The sequence below is a fragment of the Gopherus evgoodei genome, chromosome 4 (assembly GCF_007399415.2).
Source record: "Gopherus evgoodei ecotype Sinaloan lineage chromosome 4, rGopEvg1_v1.p, whole genome shotgun sequence".
NCBI lineage: Eukaryota > Metazoa > Chordata > Testudines > Testudinidae > Gopherus > Gopherus evgoodei.
In genome coordinates, this window is record NC_044325.1 from 32,076,538 (window position 1) to 32,095,035 (window position 18,498).

At 40.1% G+C, this 18,498-nt stretch overlaps 1 protein-coding gene across 1 annotated transcript in view; it reads left to right on the forward strand.

The window, feature by feature from the left end:
- The first annotated feature begins 1,010 nt into the window (after window positions 1-1,010).
- Window positions 1,011-18,498, forward strand: part of LGMN (legumain) — a 45,130-nt gene continuing 27,642 nt past the window's right edge. The window contains exons 1-2 of the mRNA XM_030558886.1: window positions 1,011-1,183; window positions 10,848-11,020. Of these exons, the coding sequence (XP_030414746.1) occupies window positions 10,883-11,020 (138 nt within the window). The 5' untranslated portion in view covers window positions 1,011-1,183; window positions 10,848-10,882. The remainder of the gene's footprint in view (window positions 1,184-10,847; window positions 11,021-18,498) is intronic.

Sequence of the window (18,498 nt, forward strand, 5' to 3'; positions counted from 1 at the left end):
TAAAGATTCAAAGCTGCAACCCTTACGTTGACTCAAAGTTATAAGGTCTACAAACAGTTTTTGTACTAATTTAGCTATTTCAGTCTGGGATGTGATTTTATACTTATTTTTAAACTGAAATAGCTTTTATTGGTATAAAGGTGCTTATACTGATATCTAATAGGCAACTGTTTTCCAGTATAGCTTCTTCCCATGAGATTATGCTCACAGGGAAATGTACCAACATAATTATATTGCTATAGTTATACCATGATAACAGGGGACAATTTTATTCCTGAACAATGGCACCTTTTTCTGGGTTAGATTAGACAGCTTCCAAAGCAACATAAACAAAAATGGAAAAAGGCACTTAAAATAATATCCACATGGAGAATTATTAAGGCTATAACTACAGCAATAGAATTATAATGATGCCACTAAATTAATCCTGTCAAAAAAACCCTATAATATTTAACACTTATACATCACTTCAAAGTGCTTTACAGACACGTTGTGGTAGGGTCACAACTCAATCCCTTATTTTTAAGGGACACACCCTTATTTCATTGTTTGTCCCTTAGGGTGACCACTTGTCCCTTATTTTATGATGTACTAAATGTATTAAACTTATAAGTACAAATCTAAAATTAAATAGAAGCTTATGCTAATTGCACTGTATACTTGTAGAATTGTATACAAGAGAAATATATACTATGCTAAGGGAAATGGCATTTCCCTAAAATGCTCCTTAAAATAAAGTGGTGTCCCTCAATTTGCATGTGGTTTTTCCGTTATTTCCACCCAACAATGATGGTCACCTCAGGGGTGGGCTGTAGCCTAGATCTTGCCCAGGTTGCGTTCTCAATGGGGCACAACCATCTCGTGCCAAACTGTGCCGATCCCTTACATTTCAGACTGAACACTCCAGCACTACGACTCCCAGCATGCATTGCACCGAGGGCCATTGGCTTTGCTGCCGGAGATAGAGCACAGCATTCTGGGAAGTGTAGTGTCCATTTGGACGGCCTCGTGCTGGGTCTCTGCCCTGACAGGATTGGCTGATGGAGCCGCCACTCACCTGTCTCCCCGCCTAGCCTGAGGCCGGCTGGCTCTATAGAGTCCCCCGCGACCGTCAGCCGCAAATCACAGCAGCTGAGGTGCGTGTGAGGAGATAGGGGCGATTCCCGCCTAGTACCCGGTCTAGGTAAGAGCCGGCTCGGAGGGAGGCCGCGCTGGCTGGGCGGGCGAAGGGAAAGCAGCCTGGGCACGCGGGGCGGGGAGCGGGAGGGGGGCTGGGCGGCGGGGAGCCCTTCTGGGGAGCGGGGGGAAGAAATGGCTGTAGGGATGGGGGCGGGGGATGAGGGACCTCGCCCTGCTGGGGGTCTGGGCACCAGCGGCAGGGGCGCCGGGGATCCACCCTGTGCTGGGGACGGGGGCATTGAAGTGGGAAAGGGACCGAGCAAAGCTCCGGCCTGTCCGGTCATCGCAGCCCGCGGGGGGCAGTGGGTACAGGTGCGTTGTTGGGGAGAAGGGGGGACGATGGGCTTTCCTCAGCTCGCTGGGGACCTGCACCCCACAAAGAGTAGGTAGGGGATGGGGGTAACGGCTCATTCCCACTAATACTGTGCCAGGACCCCTTAAATCAACAGGCTCAGCTTGTAGCCGTTGACCCACCAGCCAAGGAGTTTTAGTCAAGTATACGAGGGGCTAAGAGTAACTTCCCCTCGTTAATTCATGGGTGTTCATTTCAGTATCCAGCCTTTGTTAGTGGTAGTGGTAAAAGAAACCCACGAAAAAAGACGTTTCAAGTAGAGAAACATTTGATCAGCTACAAAATCCAGGTGCAGCAGTTCATACTGAGATAAGGAAATGGTAAGCAGGAACTAAAAGAAAACTGCACCTGTGACCTGTGGCTTTCTTAAGGAAACTTTTTTGCAGGTTAAGAGTGTTGTGGGGAAGTCACTTCGGAGCTTGTGAGTGGGTAGTATCATTAATAATAAATTCATACAACATTTTGAGCACCACTGACAGACTTAAACTAGATCCACTTGATGTCTATTTGTTTCCAATAGCACCCATAATGTTAGGCATTGAATAAACAAAGGAAGCCATAGTCCCTGTGCAATCTAAAAGTAGATGCAAGTGTAGAGGAAAAATATACAAAGTGGTCAAATTGAGGAATAGCTTCAGCTTGAGCATTCCTGATGTTTAACATAAGGACTATCACCAGTTGCACCTCAGTCTAGCTGTTATTAGTCAGTTTCTCTTCTTACACTTCACATTCAGCTGTGCTGATGAACAACTTGGAGAGAGGTACTGACTTTGAAGAGCAGCTCAGGAAAAGCATTCCATGCATAAAGGGAAGGACATAGAAGAAAGTGTGAACAGTTTTGTGGGAGAAGCTGTCTCTTACTGTCTGGCAGTACTCTCTAGGACTGGTTCTCAACCAGGGGTACACATACCCCTGGGAATATGCAGAGGTCTTCCAGGGGCTATATCAACTCATCTAGATATTTGCTTAGTTTTATAACAGGCTACATAAATGCATTAAGCAAGCCAGTACAAAGTAAAGTTTCATAGACAATGACTTGTGTATACTTCTCTATATAATATACACTGAAATGTAAGTACTGTATTTATATTACAATTTTTATAATTGTATGGTAAAAATGAACAAGTAAGCAATTTTTCAGTAAGTGAGCTGTGACACTTTATTTTTGTCTGATTTTGTAAGCAAGTAATTTTTAAGTGAGGTGAAACTTGGGGGTATGCAAGACAAATGAGTCTCCTGAGGAAAGGCTGAGAGCCACTGCTCTAGGATAAGGTTTTCATTGGAACACTAGTCAAAAGAATTTAAAAATTTCCTGTATAGATAATGGACTTTCCCCACACAATGCAGATTAAGTTGGAAATGTCCTACTGCACACACATGCATTTATTTACAGTTGAGATGGGCAGTATTAGCTTTATGAAAATGTGTTAAACATTTATATTTTAGTGCCCCAAACTCTAATCAGGATTGGACTGAACACTTTAGAAGTACACAGTATGACACTGTTTCTGCCCTGAAAAGTCTAAAATATAAAATGGCAAGACACATAGTAATAAAAGATCAGAAAAATGTTTAAAGTACAAAGTTTTCTAGTTAGTTAGTTATTTCCCCAAACCAGCCTCTTCGCTGTTCAAGTGTCAGAACCAACTTGTTCTACCATGGCTGACCAAAGTGCCTATCTTTTACCCTGTTCGCACTCAAAGAAATAGTGGTCTCTTTTACAGAATGATGCATAACACATTATATAAATTTCTACATTCATATTTGTACCTGCAGCTTGGAGTGCGATTTCATGATAAAAAAATACTGACAGAATGTTCCTGCATGTTAAGTATGTGAGTAGGTGGATTTGACAGCTGAAAGGGTTTCACTTGAGACCTCGAAGTGTCATGTTACAACCTGGACTTCATAGGATCTTAAGAATAGGGCTAGTGGTTTGTCTCAGTCACAGGGAGGAGCTGCGGTCTCATTTTTGCTGGGAAATGGGGGCATGTCACTGTTCCTGCTGCTGTAGGAATGGATGCGCTAGCACTGGGATAGCAGTTTGTTAAATTGCTCTAAGTTTAAAATTGCTTCAAGTAACCTTACACAATTTTTATTGTAAAATAAAGACTGTCTGATTAAAATGTGGACTGGAATACTTTCTATATACTGTAAATATGGCCTTTTCACATTTTCAATGACTACCATTTTTTTGCATAAATGATTACAATAAACCACTAATTCCAGTAATAAATGCATACATAAGTCACTAGCGGATTTAATAAAGCTTCATGCAGTAACTATTGATTTCTAACCCTTTAATTCCCTTTTAAAAATATTAAATTTTGCAAGCAGTAAAGTGGGAAAATCCCCACTGAATTATAGAAATTAGGAGACTTTCTATATGCTGATTTCAGTGAGAGCTGTAGGTACTTTGCACTTCTGGTCCAGCCACTCACTCTAGAACCTCAGTTACAAACACTAGAGTTACAAATTGACCAGTCACCACACACCTCATTTGGAACTGGATGTATGCAACCAGACAGCAGCAGAGACAAACAAAAGCAAAGACTGTACAGTACTGTGTTAAATGTAAACTACAAAAGGGAAAGTTTTAAAAAAATTGATGAGGTAAGGAAACTGTTTCTGTGCTTGTTTTAATTAAATTAAGATGGTCAAAAGCAGCATTGTTCTTCTGCATAGTAAAGTTTCAAAGCTGTATTAAATCAATGTTTAATTGTAAACTTTTTGAAAGAACCACCATAATGTTTTGTTCAGTGTTGCAAACATTTCAGATTTACTAACAACCTCCATTCCTGAGATGTTTGTAACTGAGGTTTGTCATAAACAGATAGCTAAGGGTTAATGTCTCTTTCACCTGGAAAGGAATAACCTGAAACACCTGACCAGAGGACCAATCAGGAAACAAGACTTTTTCAAATCTGGGTGGAGGGAAGTTTTGGGTGTGAGTTCCTTGTTCTTTGTCTTGTGTCTGTGCCCTCTCGGCTATGAGAGTGATTTTTCTGTCTCCAGCTTTCTAATCTTCTGTTTCCAAGTTGTAAGTACAAAGATAGGAAGACCATAGGTTTATATTGTTTTCTTTTGTATTTACATGTGTGTAGTTGCTGGAATGTGTTAAATTGTATTCTTTTTGGATAAGGCTGTTTGTTCATTTTTTCTTTTAAGCAGATGACCCTGTATTTGTCACCTTAATACAGAGAGACCATTTTTATGTATTTTTCTTTCTTCTTATAAAGCTTTCTTTTTAAGACTTGTTGGAGTTTTTCTTTAGTGGGAATTCCAGGGAATTAAGTCTGCAACTCACCAGGGAATTGGTGGGAGGAAGAAGTCGGGGGGAAAATCTCTGTGTTAGATTTACTAAGCCTGACTTTGCATACCCTCTGGGTGAAGAGGGAAGTACTTGTGTTTCCAGGACTGGAAATGGGGAGGGTGGAGTCCCTCTGTTTAGATTCACGGAGCTTGCTTCTGTGTATCTCTCCAGGAATCCAGGGAGGGAACACCTGGAAGAGGGGGGGGGAATGGTTTATTCCCCTTTGTTGTAAGACTCAAGGAATTTGGGTCTTTGGAGTCCCCAGGGAAGGTTGTTGGGGGGACCAGAGTGCCCCAAAACACTCTAATCTTTTGGGTGGTGGCAGCTTTACCAGGTCCAAGCCGGTAACTAAGCTTGGAGGTTTTCGTGCAACACCCATATTTTGGATGCTAAGGTCCAAATCTAGGAATTATGTTATGACAAGGTTCTACTGTATTTGGGTGCTTAACTTTAGACACCCAAATTTTGACCTGTTGACATTAGTTGCAGAATGAGTTTTATGACTCGTGTGTTGGGCCTTCCCCCAGTTTTCCTGGGAAACTCAGCACCTAGATACTACAGTGACTAGCACTATGAAAATACCTTCCATTGGAATGGAATTGTGACTTGATTTGTAAACAAGGTGGCCAGTGGGTAAGAGAAGCAGCTGAAGGGAAGCAAATTACAGTAAAAATATTTCCTAGACAATTGGAATTTTGAACTGACAGCTCAATTAGCATAGAATTTAATCAAAGAAATTAAAAGCTGTTTAGAAAAACTAGATTCCTCCAGATCCAGTGTTTACTCACTAAATTCATTTAAAGAGCCAATTATTTCATTTATTGTAGCTCGGCTATAGTTAGACATATTTCAGCTAATGCATTAATGGAGAGCTAGTTAAGTACAGTGGAACCTCAGAGTTACAAACCTCAGGAATGGAGGTTCATAACTCTGAAATGTTTGTAACTCAGAACAAAACATTATGGTTGTTCAAAGGTTTACAACAGAACATTGACCTAATACAGCACTGAAACTTTACTATGCGGAAGAACAGTACTGCTCTTAATCATGCAATTTAAACGAAACAAGCACTGAATCAGTTTCCTTACCTTGTCACTTTTTAAAAAACTTTCCCTTTTTTAGTAGTTAACACAGTCCTGTATTGTACAGTATCTGCTTTTTTGTGTGTCTCTGCTGATTGCATACTTCCAGCTCCAAATGAGGTGTGTGTGGTTGACCAGTTAGTTTGTAACTCTGGTTTTCGTAACTTTTGTGTTCTACTGTAGCTGTAAACAACTGCAATACTTATCATTCTAAATATAGAGAAGATCTCTTGTAATCGGGTATTAAAATTGCTGTATCTAAGGTGACTAGGTAATTAGATCTAAATTATCACCCATAATTGTGATAAATTGTCACCCAGCACATCTGATCTTTGTGTGAATTTTAAACCCTTCACGATAGAGACCATTTCTTTGTCTTGTATAACAGGACATACTGCACAAACTGTGTATTCCCAAGCTTCTACTTTATTACTAGACTGAGAATTGCAGTTGTCTTTTAAAAATAAAAACAAATGAACTTATTACAATTGTATGTTTGTTGTGTACCTGTGAATTCTTGTTCAATTAATTTGATTACCAGGTTTCCTGTTGCAATTTGTGACCTGAAGGTATAGCATGTGACAAGGAATATATTCCCCCCCCCCCCCCCCCACATTACTGGTCTGGTGTCCTCTTTCAGCTCAGCACAGAACACTGTCTTTTTAATCTGCCTAACACCTTACCAACAGTCTAGGCTTGTCCTTCAGATAGACATTTTTTAAAAGTTAGAATCAAGCAGTGATTTTAGTATAGTAGCTTTCTTTGTTAAACATTTGCTGTTTGAGTTTGTTCTAAAAGCTATTCAGATAACCCTGCAGATTTTAGCATTTGACTTTTTTTGTAACTTGCTAGTATTGCTCTGTCTAGTTTAATTACTTTTTTCTGCTCTAAATTTAAAACAAGGACTAAATCATGAAACAGAACAAAAACAAATAGGACTGATGAAAAGTAAATACTGCAAATGTACAGAAATTAATCTCTATTTAAAAGTTAAGGTCTATTAAACATTGAGCTGAACTCCATTCTGCTTTGAGATCTTCAATATGCCAATGACACTGCCTTGTTGACTCAATTTGGTGAATCACTGCAGCTGATGGCCAGTCTGGTTGAGCAAAGAAGCAGCACACACTGGTGGTTTTATTAATCCAGATAAAATTTAAGTTCCTGGTCATTACCATCAAGATGACTCCAGCTCCAGATTACAACCAGCTCAGTATTAACCTGTCAAGATGAGACATTGAGCAGGTGGCAGCTTTTAAACATTTGGGTAGAGTTACAGATACTGCTGCAGGGTGCTTGAACGATGTAGATACATGTATAGCAGCAGCTGCTGCCATGTTTTGGGCCCTTCAGCAGGCTCTGTGGCATGGATGTGGCATTAAGCTTGCTGCAAAGCTGCAGATCTATAGAACCACTGTTATACAGACTATCATGTGGAAATGGAAGGTGAGCACTGAAAGCTAAAAAACACTCCTTTGAAGTTTTTGATTCTTGTAATCTGTCAGCTGTTTCATATCAAGCAGCAGGACAAGATCAGAAATGAGGTTATTTGAAGCCCAAACCCAGCAACTGCCACCATCAGTGCTGGTTTGGTTTTGATGGCCTTCTTGCTATGGACATATTAGAATGAAGACCAACAAAATTCTGAAGCATGTGTAGCCAGAAATACAACTATATGGCTGGCGATCATGTAGTCAGGAAAAGCTTTGGTGTGACAAGATTGCCAGTGGGGGACAAATATTGAATAGATCATTTTAAGCACCTTTCCAGAGATTGGTTTGGGATGGGCTCAGTTTGCCAGGAGGCCATAACACCTTGCATTCGCCATATTGTTGATACCAAGAAATAGACATTTGGTTTCCTCAATATAATTTACAGTGAAATTAATTTACATGTCTTAAATCCCTAGGCTTGAGTATTTTTTCCCTGTACATGTCTGCCCAAGACAGGATCTAGAATAGCAGGCCTGGGGCCATGTTGTCCTTTAGTTATCCATAGCACAGGATGGTTATCAGCGCTATCTGAAAGGGGACCAGCATTAGAATGGGAGTAGTTTAGTCTTCATTCCCATTCAACTCCTTGGCTTGTCTACTGAGACCTGCTAACTCATGCCAATTATAGTGATGGTTTTTGACATCTGTCTGTTAGAAACTGGACAAGAGATCCACCACCTCATTTCACATAGGCCTCTGAGCAAGGATCAGATGATAGCATTGACATGACCTGGTTTTGAACCAATGACCTAAATCTATAGAACTAAACATTCTGTGAAAGGTTTAGTTTCTAATGTTTAATCCTGAGTCATCTATTTCCTCTCAGCAGTTTTGATAAACAAGAATCATGTATCTTGACTAACGTCTGGATGTTCTGCCTCAGTGAACAAATCTGGAAAAAGGTTTCCTGCAAAAAACAAATGTTGAGGTCTGAAGGATCTGTTAGCATGACATTTAACTGGTAGCATAGAATTAAACCCAAGTCAGTTGAATTTTAGGACTACCAGAGAGAGGAAGAGAGCCTGAATGTAGCTATAGTCCAAATACCTCTAATCATGAAACCAAATTTGGCAGGGGATTGCAAGGCACCATGTAAATTTATGGTATTTCGCAGATGAATAAATATCTCTGCCTGGACGGCTGATCTGTTGTTCACAGCACAATTATGTACTTTGTGTGCATGCTGTAAACATGGCATCTCTCCAAGACCATGGCTGTTCTGTTAAGATTAGCTCTGTTAAGTTATATGTCTGAAACTTCTGAATTGAGTGGCAAAATGGACAACTTAGTTTTTGTTGGTGGGCTAGTTTGTGTTCCTGCAGAATGCAATAGGTGTTAAAACTATAACCATCTAGTTGTAGACAAACTTTGCTTGTTAGTTCCTTATATGCTGAAAGAAGCAATGTGTTTTTAGCTCATTAACAAAAGTTATTGCAATTGAATGAAGTAGCTAATAATTCAGTCTAATAAATCCTAAATAAATTTAAGCATGCACTTCCAAACCACATGTTTGCCTGCAGTGGTTTAAGCCATGGAGAGATGAATCACAAGTCTTCTAGGATCTAACAAGCTTTAGAAAGAAGGCAAATAGTAACACTACTTTAGCTTTGATTCCCTCTTACCCCTATCTCTGTATTGGAATTTGTCAATACAAAAGTCACAAGCGGTTCTGGTTAATAGGGAATGATCCAATATGATCCCCTGCACTTTGTGTATGTCTGTCAGCCCATTAAAAGTTTTTTCCCTTCTCCTTTCAAAGGTATATTCTCTTTTGCTAAACTATTGACAGAATTATTGGTGGCCTGTAGAGCCAGTCTTGAAAAGGACTTGTGCTATGTGCCATTCAGAAATGCTTCACCACCACACACTGCAATTTCAGAAGTGATGTTGGCTACTTTGCTTTTTTGGGGTGTTTTGGGTAGTCAGTGGGGCAGATGGCTTTGGTACAGTGAGGAACTGAAGCTGGTTTTGCCTAGTCAGTGATCTGGTAAAGGCGTAATGGTGATATGCCCACTATGTAGTGTTAGTGCAGACTTGTGAGCTGGTGGTTTTGCTCCTCAGAAAGCAGTGCTGAAGCATACTGCCTCATCTCCACAACTTTATATACATCACAGTAATATTTAGCTACCAAACTTGGTTTTGGTAACTGGATTATTGTAAAATGCTGTTTACTTAGGGTGGCTGGGGGGAAGCGTCTCATCTTTGTTTCACTAAAGGTGAATGATTATTATGAAAGAACAGAATTTGATTTATTAAAGCACATTAGATGCAGCAGATTTGCACTTGTGGCAAAAAAATATAGAAATTATTTTGGTTTAATATGACCTACGCTGTTTATAACATACTGATTTGGTAGCACCTTACACCCACTTTGCACCAACATAAAGGATTACATAGTGCAGAGCAATAGAATTTCTCTCCATTTCTCCCCCAGAACAGTAACACTACTTCCTTGTGCCTCTTCTAGCTGAGTCTTTTGGAAAAGGCTGTTAAGGGTGAATTGACACTTTGTGCCTGCATTGCTGTATAGCAGCTGTGGTGCTGCTCATTGGCTACTCCTTTCCCAGTTGTAAATTGAAGTTATCCAAGCTCTTCTCCCCAAACAGAAAGTAGAATTGAAGTCTGCCTCTTTGGCTGGCACCACCACTACCAGTTGAACTGACAGACCTAAAAAGCCCAGGCTCCTAGCTGGGGCTCATATGCTCAGCGGTGAGGAAAGAGTACCTGGAACATACTCAATGAATTACATACGCAGGGACTGAACAAACAAATTTTTCATTCTATTTTATGAAAAGTCTGGGTTTTATTTCAGAAGATTTTTATCTGTAAAATGTGGTTGATAGTGATACTCATTTCACATGTATGAGTCCTAACCAATTTACTAGCTATTGTAGAACAAAATATCCCAATCTTTTGGCTTCATTTATTTTGGTCCATTTCAGATTAATTTGTATTCCTTCAAAGGCTTTTATTCTAGGTCAGGGTAGGCAACCTATGGCACAGGTTCTGAAGGTGGCATGCGAGCTGACTTTCAGTGGTACTGTCACTGCCCAGGTCCTGGCCACCAGTCTGGGGGGCTCTGCATTTTAATTTTAAATGAAGCTTCTTAAACATTTTAAAAATCTATTTACTTTATGTGCAACGATAGTTTAGTTATATATAAGACTTATAGAAAGAGACCTTCTAAAACATTAAAATGTATTACTGGCACACAACCTTAAATTTGAGTGAATAAATGAAGACTTGGCACAGCACTTCTGAAAGGTTGCCGACCCCTGTTCTAGGGTATTGTATTTTCACTTCAATGTCAAACTACTAGGAACTGAGTCTCACCTGTATTGTGATGTGCTATATTTTTGAAATGCAGAATTGCTGCTTTGGCTTTATTCTGCTGTTTTCTGACCTAATCTTTCAAATTTATTCCTTAGTTGCTGAAGTTGTGGAGTAAAGAAAGAAAGAAAAAATGATTTTGAAAGCGATTGTATTGCTAGGCTGTATCTTGGGAATCAGCACGCTTCCTCTCGAGGATCCTGAAGATGGAGGCAAGCACTGGATTGTCATTGTAGCAGGGTCAAATGGCTGGTACAATTACAGACACCAGGTAAGGATGACCTATCCAGTTCATTATGACATTAAGAGTGTTTCATGCAATATTATACAAATACCTGTCACTGTGCAATGTAGTTTCTTCCAATACTGGTCTCAAACTTAGGTTACATACCACAGTAAATACTTCTGACATGTGAGCATGTAACTATCACTTAAATTAGCTTCTGTACCAGATGACTGGAGAAGAGTGAGTGCGACACCAATTTTTAAAATAGGCTCCAGAGGCCATCCTGCCAATTACAGGCCAGTAAGACTAACATCAGTACTAGGCAAGTTAGTTGAAACTATAGTAAGGAACAGAATTATCAGACACAGATGAATATGTTGGAGTCAACATGCCTTTTGTAAAGGGAAATCATGCCTCATCAATCCATTAGAATTCTTTGAGGAGGTCAACAAATGTGGACAAGTTGATCCAGTGTACTTGGACTTTCAGAAAGCCTTTGACAATGTCCATCACCAAAGGCTCTAAGCAAAGTAAGCAGTCATGGGATAAGAGGGAAAGTCTTGATGAATCAGTAACTGGTTAAGACAGGAAACAAAGAGTAAGAATAAAAAGACAGTTCTCGGACTGGAGAGAGGTAGATAGTGGCGATCTCCAGGGATTTGTACTGGGACCCGTACTGTTCAACTTTAATAAATTATCTGGAAAAAGGGAAACAGTCAGGTGGCAAAATTTGAAGACTAAACAAAATTACTTAGAGTTAAGTTCAAAGCAGATTATGAAAAGTTACAAAGATGTCACCAAACTAGGTGACCGGGCAATAAAATAGCAGATAAAATTCATTGTTGATGCATGCAAAGTAGTGCAGACTGGAAAACATCATTCAACTATACATACAAAATGATGGGATCTAAATTAGCTGTTATCACCCAGAGATCTTGGTGTCATTGCAGATAATTCTTTGAAAACATCTGGTCAGTGTGAAGTGGCAGTCAAAAAAGCTAACAATGTCAGGAACCATTAGGAAAGGGATAGATAATAAGACAGAAAATATCATAATGCCACTGTATAAATACATGGTGCACCCACACAGTGAATACTGTGCACAGTTCTGGTTTCCCCATTTCAAATAGATATATTGGAATTGGAAAAGATACAGAGATGGCCAAAAGTGATTAAGGGTATAGAACATCTTCCATATGAGGAGAGATTAAAAAAAACTAGGACTATTCAGCTTGGAAAAGGGACTAGTAAGTGGGAGGGAATATGCTAGAGGCCTATAAAATTATGAAGGGTGTGGAGAAACTGAACAATGAAAGTATTTAGTCCTTCACAACACAAGAACTAGGGGCCATCCAATGAAATGACTAAGCAGCTGGTTTAAAACAAACAAAAGGCAGTACTTCACGCAACACACAGTCAACCTGTGGAATTTGTTATTGGGGGATGTTGTGAAGGCCAAAAGAATAACTGGGTAAAAAAAAAACTATTAGTTCATGGAGGCTAGGTTCATCAATGGCTATTAGCCAAGACTGGCCAGGGATGCAGCTCCTAGCTCTGGGTGTCCCTAGCCTATGAATGCCAGAAGCTGGGTGCTGGGATGACAGGGGATGGATCACATAATTGCCCTGTTCTGTTCATTCTGTCTGAAGCACCTGGCATCAGCCACTATCAGAAGACAGGATACTGTGCTAGATGGACCATTGTTCTGACCCAGGATGGCCATTCTTATATTCCTATGTTAGTTTTGAATTAGTCTGGACACAAACAACTTTCTGCTTTCATCTCACTTTCAGTTCCAGATTAACAGATTTCCTTTTGTCATGTATTTGTTTAATTTGTAATGTTTTCTTTAAGTAAAATGCATAAATAAACTTTACTAATCTAAAACCCAGTCTCTGCTTGATCTTTCCTATTATCATTTTAACCCTCCAACTTTCCACTGGTGCTTCTACTTTTTTTTTTTTTCTTGCTCAAGCCTCTCTTGACTTGACAAGCTAGAATAGCATCCTCCTCTTCTAAAAATAAATAAATAAAATGAAGGCCATTATCTTGTCTGTCATCCTAGCAGGTCATAAAATTTCACTCAGTCATTACTGCATCAAATTAAATAACGGATGATTGAACTAAAGCAGGTTTTTCTGAAAGCCAAGTGTGTATGTTATCCATTGTTTCCTCAACTCTTACTTCCAGCTATTTGGCGAATTTCCCCTCTCTTCTCCCCTTTTACATCCCTACCACTAAAACATTCAGTTAAGTCTTACTGTATAGGTGTCCTGTTCAAGTATTTGGTCCTGGGACATCTAAGCTTAAGGGTTTTGAAGGCCTGCTTTAAGATTATGCAGCAACAAAACCTCAAAACATAACTTCACCAGCTCCCTTACACACAACACTCTGGGAGAACACTCATTTTAAAAAGACAGGTGGGAATAACATTGTTTAAAATTTTTAGGAAAAGTTGTTGCTGTGTGTCATAACTCTCCTACTCAGATCTGAACCTTAGAGTTCAGAACATGAGAAGCTAGCATGAAACCTCCAAACTTAATTACCAGCTTGGATCTGATATCGCTGCCACCAGCCAGAAAAATTCCAGTGTCTGGCTCCCCAAAACCTTCCCTGGGGAACCCCAAGACTCAGATTCCTTGAGTCTCACAACATAGGGGAATAAACCATTTCCCTTCCCCCTCCTCCCAGATTTCCCTGCTTCAAGTCCTTGAAACACAAGTACCAAGAGATCAAATCTCTCTCTCCCCTCACCCAGAGGGTATGCAAAGTCAGGCTTAGTAAATCTAACACACAGATTTTCCCCCTCCCTTCGTTTCTTAGCCTTAACAAGTGAAAAACACTCAAACAGGTCTTAAAAAGAAAGCTTTATATAAAAAGAAAGAAAAAGACATAATAGGTCTCTGTATCAAGGTGACAATGTACAGGGTCAATTGCTTAAAAGAAAAAATGAATAAACAGCCTTATCCAAAAAGAATACAATTTACATGTGTGTAGTTGCTGGAATGTTTTAAATACAAAAAAAATATAAACCTATTGTCTTACTATCCTTGTACTTACAACTTGGAAACAGAAGATAGAAAGATCAGTCTCAGAGCCGAGAGGGTCACCGAACCAAGACAAAGAACTCACACCCAAAACTTCCCTCCACCCAGATTTGAAAAAGTCTTGTTTCCTGATTAGTCCTCTGGTCAGGTGTTTGGTTCCCTTTGTTAACCCTTTACAGGTAAAAACATTAACCCTTAGCTATCTATTATGACACTGTGCAAGCTTTGTAGCAGCTTTTAAAAGATAGCGATTGTTATCCAAATAGTAGGGTTTTTTTTGCAGGCTAGAAAAAGAATATCAATGAACTTAAGTTCCCTGTAAACTTTGTGGTGGCTCAGCAGCTTATTTAGTGCCACACACGCACTTAGGGAACCTGCCTGGGGACCTATCAGTCCCATCACTTTCAAAGTGTGTATCTTGAGAATCTTGTTGTTTTTAATCAACATGAAATGGAGAGAAGAAAATATCCTTGCATTTAAAAAAAGGGAACCTCATCAAAAAGTGCTATCAAGGTTAAGAAAATCAAAACGGCAAACCTTTGCACTTTCACAGCTTACAATACTTATTTATAGTAGAATTGGTCTAGCCAACATATAGTAAAACCTGCTTTAATATCACCTTGTGAGACTAATCAAAACCAGTTTCCCATTAGGTCTAACATTTAACTAAAGGAACAAAATAGTGCTTTAGACTACTATCACACCTTCCATCTCAGAGCATGATATAAATATTGTTTATGCCTTACAACATACCTTTGAGGTGTTTGTTCCCCCGTTTCCAGATATAAGCTGAAATATGGTGAAAGTTAAATGATTTGGCCAAGTCATGAGCTAGAGCCAGGACTAGAACTAAGGTCTTGACTCCCAATCCCAATGCTTCCTCTCTTACTAGAAATCCTTGAAAATACTTTGAAGTGCTCACATATGACACTGAGTTGCTTGGTGAAAGAGGGAATTCTAGAGCCACTCAGGAATTACCTCAATTATTCCACAGGAAGGTGTGTGAAAGATAGTGTTGTGACAGACTATACCTGCAGATAGAATTTTTATCCTAGTGACAGTAATTCAACTAGGTATTAAATCTCTTAATCGAATCCTTTGCTCATTTGTCAGCTTTGTGTAACTTGGTTGCTATTTCTGGCAGAGAAATTGAAGAGGAATACATCACATTTTGTACCCGTTAAATATTTCTGCACATACAGTCCAGTCTGTGCAAATTAAAATACTGCTGAGAGGACAATTTATATCTTGTAAATCTGTTACATAGCTTGTCTGCTTTCATTGTCTCTTCTTCAGAAGCTTAAGGTTTACTTCAATTGCTGCTGTTAACTCAAAGTATGATCACCTACAGCTTATTTTGTCAAGGAAGATGCCAGGATTGCTTCCCCCCATGTTTAACAGCTCAGGTGTCTGAGGCAGACAGTCCATTTACACTTCATGCAAGCTGCAAATTTCAAGTAATGTACATTTATACATAATCTCATCCTGAATTATTTCAAACCATTTTGCATTCTGTCTATATTCAGCACCACTGAAATGCATCTTGTAGCCACCTGCAGCAACTCATTAGTGCACAACATGCTACAGAACAGTGAGGGAAGGAAGGAACATTTTGATCAATGACTCTGAAGCTAACCCTCCTCTTCTATAAAGTACCATGGGATTTTTGATATCCATGCTGAATGGATGAGACCTCACCTTTTAAAATATTATATAAGAGATTCCATACACAAAATACTACAGGGAACTCAGTTTCCATACTGTACCTTGTAAGAATGAAGGAATGAGTCATCCCTGGTAGAATATGAACCTATAGTATCAAGTAATCTAAGGTCTTTTATATCCTTGAGATTTGGTGTCACTACACTGGTGCAAATCCCAAATGTAAGCAAGGCAAGTGTAAATTGTTGCTTTCCTTTATCTACATTAGCAATTTACACCTTGAAGCTACAGTTTCTGGACATGATGGCTGAATTGGAATTAGTTCCAAATAAAGCCAAGACTTAAGCTATTCATTTATTTTCATCTTTCATAAACCATCTTGGCACCTTGACATTTTTATAAAACATACACAACCCAAAGTAATGAACTTGTTCCTACTGCAAAGTTAAATTGGAGTCCCTCTACGTAGAAAACCCCTTAACTCAGGAGTGGTGGTGCTTTTAACTCAAGATAGTTGGCCTGTCAGGGGTATAGAGTAAACCTTGAGTTAACACAATTCAGCAGCTGCTAACGTGGCTACTCTGCAATCCTCTGATGCCTTCCACAATTCTCCATGGGTGCCCAAAAAGGACAGACGAGTTCTCAGAGAGAGTGGCTCAATTTATAGCACTTGCACTCACAGATGTAGCACTAATATTAATATCTCTGGGTTTTTTGCATCTTGTGTTGTGCAGTGTGACTGCTCTTGCTCAACCTAGGCTAATGTCAGTTAATGGTGGTGAAGACACACCCAATAAAACAAACATGCTGTTGGTCTCACAACAACCTATCCTAAATGACAATATAATCCACCAGAGTATAAACAAATAAAGAACATGGACCAAACTCTGTGAAAATACCGAGACATTATATTATCCCTTCCCCAGAAGTCCAGGGAAATAGACTTTGCAGGACACCCTGTAAGTCAATAGATTCGGGGCAGATCTATACTTAAAACACTGCATCAGCTCAACAGCATCACTGTAGTGCTTAAGTGAAGACCAGTCTCCTGTTGGCATAGTTAATCCACCTCCCCAAGACGCAGTAGCTGTGTCAAAAGGAATAGCTCTGTCTACATCAGTGGTTTTCAAACTTTTTTTCTGGCAACCTAGTTGAAGAAAATTGTTGATGCCCATGACCCAACGGAGCTGGAAATGAGGACTTTGGGTGTGGGAGAGGCCCAGGGCTGGAGCACACAGTTGGGGTGAGGGCTGTGGGGTGGGGCTGGGGATGAGGGGTTTGGGATGCAGGAAGGGGCTCTGGGTTTGGGGGTGCTCAGGGCTGGGGCAGGAGATTGGGGCACAGGGTTACCTCAGGTGACTCCCCGTCAGCAGTGTAGTGGGGGTCCTAAGGCAGGCTTCCTGCCTGTCCTGGCATCACGAAGCGCGCTGCACCCTGGAAGCGGCCAGCAGCAGGTCTAGCTCCTGGGCACAGGCACGCAAGCATTCCGTGTGGCTCTTGATCACAGGCACCCCGTTCTCCCCCCCCCCCCCCAGCTGGGAACTGGACAATGGGAGTGCGGAGCCAGTGCTCGGGGCGGGGGCAGCGTGTGGAGTCCTGTGGTTCCCCCCGCCTATGAGCCAGACCTGCTGCTGGCTACTTCTGGGGTGCAGCTTGGGTTCAGAACAGGTAGGGACTAGCCTGTCTTAGCCAAGCAGCACCATTGACAGGACTTTTAGCCGCCGTGACCCAGTGCCTTACACTGGGTCACGGCTTGCAGTTTGAAAACCACTGCTATAAGAGGTGGCAATAGAATCTGAGGTCTTTATCTCTGGGAAAACAGCTGAAGAAAACTAAGTGAAATCCTCCTCCAGGAAAATTCAAATGCTGAAGACAAAAATAAATGTACATAAAATATCTGAAATCTGTTGTCTTGGAATTTGCTAAAAATAACCAGTTTTGCACTTTTCCCCTACCATGGTTTTCAGCACTTTATGCCATTTAAATAGGAAAAGATATACATTGAGTAACATTCCAGATAGAAAAGCTTTTACTGTATTAGAATCCCTACTGTAGACAGCTAGTTTTGCTGCTGGTGTCATTTTTAGCACTCTGTCATCTGACTTGCTAGAAACAAGTCTAATGGACATGGTTATGAACACTGAAATGGAAGCCTTGTCTACACTAGCGTTTCCAATGTTGCTAACACTGTTACAATTAAACCAATGTTAGCAACTGAGAAATCTTTCTAAAGTGTTCATAATACAGATCAGGCTATTGAACCAATAGAGCACAGTTAGGGATGTTAATGAAACAACAGCAGGTATTTTTAGAAATAGTTGACATTTTTAATAATATTGGCTATAAGAATACTTCACTATCAGAGATGTAATAGCCCCTCATTAATTACTTCAGATCACAGCAATGTTCCTTTAAGAGGACAAAAACCTAAAGATTTACTATAGTGAAGCCAGCAATTCTTAAATGCTCCTGAGAGATTTTGCAGCTTGATTTTTGCAGAAAAAACACACAGCCTGATACCAACACTAATGAAATATTAGAGGATGGGGGTGCATGCTGTGTTTAGGGATTTTCTCACATACTGGGGGAGAGTCTAAAGCTTCCATTTATAAAATGTTTTTGGTTTCCATCTCCATGATGAAGATGCAGCTATAGTGGAATCCGTACATTATTAGCCATAGTAGCTCCAGCCAGCCATCCTAGCACAAAGATGGGAACTCCATCCCTCCTTATCCCCTACACAGGTGGTTTTGACTTTCAAGTTTAATGGAGACCATTTAAAAGCTATTTTCATTAAACATGAACAGGGTAAGA